Below are 5,913 nucleotides of genomic sequence, written 5' to 3' on the forward strand. Positions count from 1 at the left end.
GAAATAACCAAAGTTGTGCAGCTGATATTGACACATGCATGCCAATCAAACGCTTCTCATGATGCATCACCTAAAGTCTTCCTTTCCATACCCACATCTTATTCTAAAAAACAATGAATACTTGCATCAAATATTGACAACTGTCTGAATCAAGAAAAGCACGAGCACAGAATGAATCAAAGACTGTTTATCAATAAGAACTCCATGCAAAAATCCATGTCTTATGAATGAATTCAGAGTAAAATGAATAAACGCTTGCTGAAACTCATACTGGGAAGCATACATAAAAAGACAGTCACAAGATAATCATTTTGTCAGAATTAAAGTGTTTCCAAATGCTGGAAACTTCTGTGTTGCCAACTCATCACATTATTTGCAAACTACACTCCTCTTTTCTGCCCACAATTATGACCACCAGAAAACAGGCTCAACCGAAAGAAAGGCAGGCTAATTATTTCCTATTACAAATGTTTTTCATTTTCAATGCAGCCCTAGCCTCAGAGGACTTAAGGCCAATATTAAACATTTACTGAAATGTAGACTCTTGAACTTAAAGGCAAACGACAAATATCTTAGAAGAGGGCAAGGCTTAACTCTTGGGTTCAATGCAAAAAGGGTGGGGGCTCCAGGGAAATAGAGCTTCCTCTTTTCAACATGAAAACATGAAGTAATTTTACAGACAGTGCATAGTAGCCCCCAAAGGATATGTGTGATGTTTGAGTGAGGGTTTTCGGCAAAAACATACAACTGCCAAGGCAGACAAGTGGAAACTCAACGTCCATAACTCCTAACCAATAATAGGTCCCAGGCCCCTGCAGCTGCATACAAGCCAGGGCTATGAGAAGATACATCTGCATGAAACAATTTCTCAGGAAGTCTGGCTCAGGAACAAGGAGAAAATGTCACCCTTGATTTCTCTCTAGATCTACCCCTAACTGGCTAAGAATTCCCCTCTAAATATGGCAGCCTACCCCAGCTCTGGCTCCCCAGTCTGTTTTAGGGCAGTGTGAGCATAAACTGATGTTTCCCGTAGCTGTTGTTTATGTTACCTTGGTGTTATGAAATAACAGAACAAAAGTACACACAGGAACCTGATAAGATCACCCACAACTTGGGAGTGCTGAGGAACTATTTTCAAGAAAGGCTCCAACTCCTGCTTTAACCAAGCTTTTATGGTTAAAGACTGTCTCTTCCAAGGACTGGCCTAAATACAGCCAACAGAAAACCTCCATAAACAGGTCAAGGTTCTTCTTAAGAAACTTAACAAATCTCAGCACTTGTAGTGTGGAACGAGAGAGAGCTTGAAATGTACAACAGTGACTACTTGGGCCTGGTCCAAGAAACAAAGCCCTCCTGTGGCTTCCTCTGAAACTCCTGTGACTTCCTGCCAGGTGTCCCAGGGGATGGGAAAGGTGCACATCATGGGTGCCCTGACCCCCACCCTCCCTCTCCTGAGAGAAGACCCCCGGGAGAAGCAGTGCGAGCAGTGAGAAGGGGAAGAGGAAGAGGATCGGGTTAAGTACAAGGTTAAAAGCAGTCGCTGGACTTTCTCCCCAGGAAACGCACCTGCTGTGATGTCCAGTTGAGCTACTGGAGGTCGCCTGGCGGCTTCTGGAAACTGATGCTGGCATAGGCGCTTAAATCCTCGCTGCTCTCGCTGTGGCCCAGGGGCTGGTGAGGGGGTGGCGGCTGCGGGGGTGGCGGAGGGGGTCGCTCCTGGGGGCGCCGTTTAAAGTCCTTGACCAAATCCAGGTCTATGTAGTTAAGCCCATTCTCGAATCCCCCTACAGCCCCGCATCCCTGGGCCGGCTCCTTGGGGGCTCCTCCGAGCTCTCCAGGCCTCAACCACACGTTCTCAAAGGAGGCAGAACTGTGGCGCTTCACATCCTCATTGCTGTTGGCTCCGCCGTCCCCCGCGGCCGCAGCAACCCCTGCCAAGGGCGCCGGGTTGCCCACCCGGGTGGCACTGGGCGTCGAGAAGGTCTCGGAGCTGTGCCTCCGCCTGCACCCCTGCGGGTCCGCCCGGATCACTTTGGCATTCTGGTTGCGGTTGGGGCTGAGGTTGACCCGGGTGAAGGCGCTCAGGGCCCCTGCGCCCTGCGGGCCCCCCAGCAGGGAAGGGCGGACAGGCAGCTCGGCTCCTCCCTGAAGTGCAGCGGGCGAGGCCGAGGTGGCTGAGGATGAGGAGGGTGCGGCCGCGGGGGCCGTGGGCAGGCTCGCGTCCTCTGCAGTGATGCCTGTCCGCATGTCAGCGTAGCTGACCGAGGCCACTGGCGAGGTGTCCACGTAGCTCGGCCGGGCGCAGCCCATCTGCATGGTCATATAGTCACCCCGGCTGCTGGGCACAGCCCGCGTGGGCCGGCACACGCTCAGCGCCCCGGGGGGCGCAGGGCCCGCTCTGCCCACCTCTAGCCCTGGGCTCTCCTGCCAGGGCCCCCTCCGGCCAGGTCCCAGGTCCATGTTCATGTACTCCTCCGTGCCAGCCCCGTCCTCTCGGGGCACCGGCTGCAGCGGGGCCGGGCAACTGACCGCAGGTGAGTTGCGTGCAGCCACCGGGCCAGTCAAGTAGCCAGGCTGGTCCCTCCCGAACTCAATGTTCACATACTCCCCGGGGCTCTTGGGCTCCGTTGCGTGCAGCGGCTGCGGCTGCTCACGTGCCCGAGGTAAGGTGCTGGCCTTGGGGTCTCCCAGGGACAGCCTCGTGGGCCGGGCCAGGCGGCTGTGGGTCTGGGCGGCCATATCCACCTTGCGAGGCAGGTGGGGTTGCAGGGCCTGTGGGTGGTGGTGCGGGTGGCCAGGCTCGGGTCTGGGCCCGCAGTACCCTCCGCCCAGGCTGTCGCTGCTGGTGGAGGAGGAAGAGTCTTCCGCTGTGGCCGCATAGAGGAGTCGGCCGGAGCTGGAAGAGAGGCGGAGGTGCTGGTGCCGGGTGCTTTCCTCGGGCTCCCCAGGGCGCTGGCTGTGCTTAAAGGACCTCGGCAATGAATAGTAGGAGAGGACCGGCTTGGGCTGTGGGTCCTCTGAGCCGTAGTAGCAGTCGGAGGGGCTGCTGGTGGTGGAGTCCCCCACAGGCGACATATTCATATAGTCACCTGTGCAAGGCATGAGCTTGCCACCGCTGCTCTCCAGGGGCGCTTTGGGGTGCGAATGGTGGCCGACTCCATTCGTCCACAGCTTCCCATAGCCGCTCCCAGAAGGGGCTGCGCTGCCGCTGGGCCCGCCTCCGGTGTCCGGGGAGCAGCTCCCGCTCGGGGACATCATCATGTACCCATTGGGGTCCATCCGCTGGGGATGATGGCGCCTGATGGGGTTGATGATCTGCTGGGGCGCGGACACACTCTTGGGACTCATGGGCATATAGTCCCCGCTGCCCTTTCGGGTGCTGGGCGTGGGGGCCACTCCTGGGGACATGGGCATGTAGCCCTCTTCGGCCTGTAGCGTGGCGCTGTCTGGGCGGGAGTGGCCCCCACGGCGCTCCAGCGGGTGCATCTCCAGCGCTCCCTCTGGGTAGGAGTGCGTGGGCACGAAGGCCGAGTGCCGGTAGCCCGGCAGGCGGCCTCCACCGCCCCCTCCTGGAGGGTAGGCGGGCATCATCTCCGTGTACTCCTCAATGGACGCCACGGAGGACTGCGACGGGGTCTTCTGGTGGGAGATGGTGGGAGACGTGCCCGCGGAGTGCGTCCTCTTTCGGAAGCGATTCTCCAGGTCTGCAGCACCGGCGGCCTCCTCAGCACTCAGCGCCGGGCTGGTGCCCAGGCTGGCACCAGGCAGGCACCGGTGGCCATTGCCACCCCGAGCCAAGACGTAGTGCCCATTGGGGGCGGTCAGCGTGGAGGCCCCCTTGCCACCCATGCAGATGTAGTTGCTCAAGTCCTCCTCGCCCCGGGCCGGTGGGGTGTGGCCCAGGGAATCTGGGGTGACGCTGCGGTAGGAGCTCCGGAAATCACAGGGACTGGAGCCATACTCATCCGAGGAGATGAAGCCTCCGTCACTGGGGGAGCCGGACACAGACGCACTGGACCGGCGTGGGAACAGGCAATCCGAGGTGGAACCGTGGCCACTGGTGCTGCTGGATGACAGGCTGACGGGGCTGGTGGCCGAGGGCGAGCAGCGGGACGTGGGCATGGGGATGGAGCGACTGTGGTTGAGCGGGGGGTGCAGCCGTGAGCTGCCCCGGTGCCGGTGTGCGTGCGTCCGGTTGGTGCTGGGGCTCACGGGGCTGCCGTCCACCGAGGCCGGGCGCGACATGGTGCCCTCCCCGTCGCTGGAGGCGCGGACCCGGAAGGAGCCAGGCTTGCCACCCACCATGCTGGCTGGGGACGTGGCGGTGATGCTCTCCGTGCGTGAACGGCGTGTCAGCCCCACCTGGCTGGGCGGGGGGTTGTTGAGGTGGTGGCGGCGCATGGGGACACTGATGGGGTTGGAGCAGTTGGAGGAGGACTGGCTCTTGCTTCGCGGGCGGAACTCGTCACTCATGGCGCGCATGGCCTCCAGGATGGTTTCGTGCATGTTCTGCGCCACCACGGAGTCATCCACCTGCATCCAGAACTCCCCGGGTCCCGTGACGGCCGAGCGGCCCACCTCGATGAAGAAGAAGTTCTCCGAGTGACCGCAACGCCGGATGTTCATCAGCTGCAGCACCACCGCCGCCGCCTCTGAGTTGAGTTTCACGAAGCTGATGGTCTTGCTGGTCAGGCAGAGGCGGTAGATGCCAATCAAGTTCTTTGTCTGGCCCAGGCCCTTGGGCTTCAGGATCACCTGCCAGACCTCCTTGAAGGCTGGGCCGGGGGGCACGTCTCCGTAGCTCAAGTCCTCGCCCGCCTCGCCCAGGCAGGCGCTGCCGCTGCAGCTGCCGCCACCACCGCCCAGCCCGGGCGCCACGGCCCCATCGTGGTGCCCCTTGGCACGGTTGTGCAGCTGCAGAAGAGCCTGGTACCAGCTGTCCTGCTCGGCCTCGCTATCGGCCGCGATGGCAAAGTGCTCGTCGCGGGTGTAGAGAGCCACCAGGTGCTTGTTCTTGGAGTCCGCCCGCTTGTTGATGTTGAAGCAGCTCTCCAGGGGGATCGAGCGTTTGGGGGCGCTCGACTTGTGCCGCCACTTCTTCTCGTTCTCGTAGTACTCGAGGCGCGCCGGTCCCCCCGCCTCGCTGGCCGCCCGCAGCACGAAGAAGCGCTTGTGCATGCTCTTGGGTTTGCGCAGGTAGCCCACCTTGCGCACGTCCGAGAAGCCGTCGGTCTCCGGAGGGCTCGCCATGCTGCCGCCGCCACGGCCACCGCCGCCGCCGAGCGGAGGGAGGCGCCGAAAAACAAGCGGGTGGGGGGCGGAGGCTCCGCAGCGCGGCCCCGCACATGCAAACAGGGCTGGAGGCGGCGAAGACCGAGCCCGAGCCGCAGCCACGCCGCTCCCCGCGCCGGGAGGGGCGGTGGAGGAGCGCGCAGCGGCCAAGCGGGGAGCTGGCCCCGACCCGAGTTCACGGGCGGCTCATGCCCGGGGGACAGGCCGGGCGTCCGGGACGTGGGCAGCCCCAATCCTCCGAGAACCGAGTGCCCGCTTCGCCGCCGGGGCCGGGAAGGGGCGCAGTGGCATCTCTGGCCGTCCTGCCGGCGGCCGGGGGTCCTAGTGCTTCCCCTCAAGGCGCGCGCGCGCGCCTTCCCTCCGGAGTTCCCCTCTGGAAGTCGCGATTCCCGAGGCAAATTAAATATCCTTGGGCAGGGGGAGGCGGGCTGCCAAGTCCCGCTGCTGCACCGGGTTCTCCCTCCTCCTCCGCCTTCTCCGCCTCCTCCCACCCCCAACCGTCCCCGCCGCCACCAGCCGCCCAAATACCAGCTCAGTCGCGGAGACCGCGGCGCTGCGGCTGTTGCTGCGGCCGCCGCCCGCAGACGCGTCCTCTGCAGCCCCTGATCGGGCCCATGTCGG

The 5,913-nt window shown here is 61.8% G+C and overlaps 1 protein-coding gene across 1 annotated transcript; it reads right to left on the minus strand.

The window, feature by feature from the left end:
- Positions 1-1,587: 1,587 nt before the first annotated feature.
- On the minus strand, positions 1,588-5,250 carry IRS1 (insulin receptor substrate 1). Its single transcript, XM_006890288.1, has one exon. The coding sequence runs from the start codon at positions 5,248-5,250 to the stop codon at positions 1,588-1,590; it is 3,663 nt and encodes a 1,220-aa protein (XP_006890350.1).
- Between the last annotated feature and the right edge of the window lie 663 nt (positions 5,251-5,913).

This window comes from Elephantulus edwardii, unplaced genomic scaffold (assembly GCF_000299155.1).
Source record: "Elephantulus edwardii isolate Elephantulus edwardi_28Jun2011 unplaced genomic scaffold, EleEdw1.0 scaffold00087, whole genome shotgun sequence".
In the NCBI taxonomy this organism is placed as follows: Eukaryota; Metazoa; Chordata; class Mammalia; order Macroscelidea; family Macroscelididae; genus Elephantulus; species Elephantulus edwardii.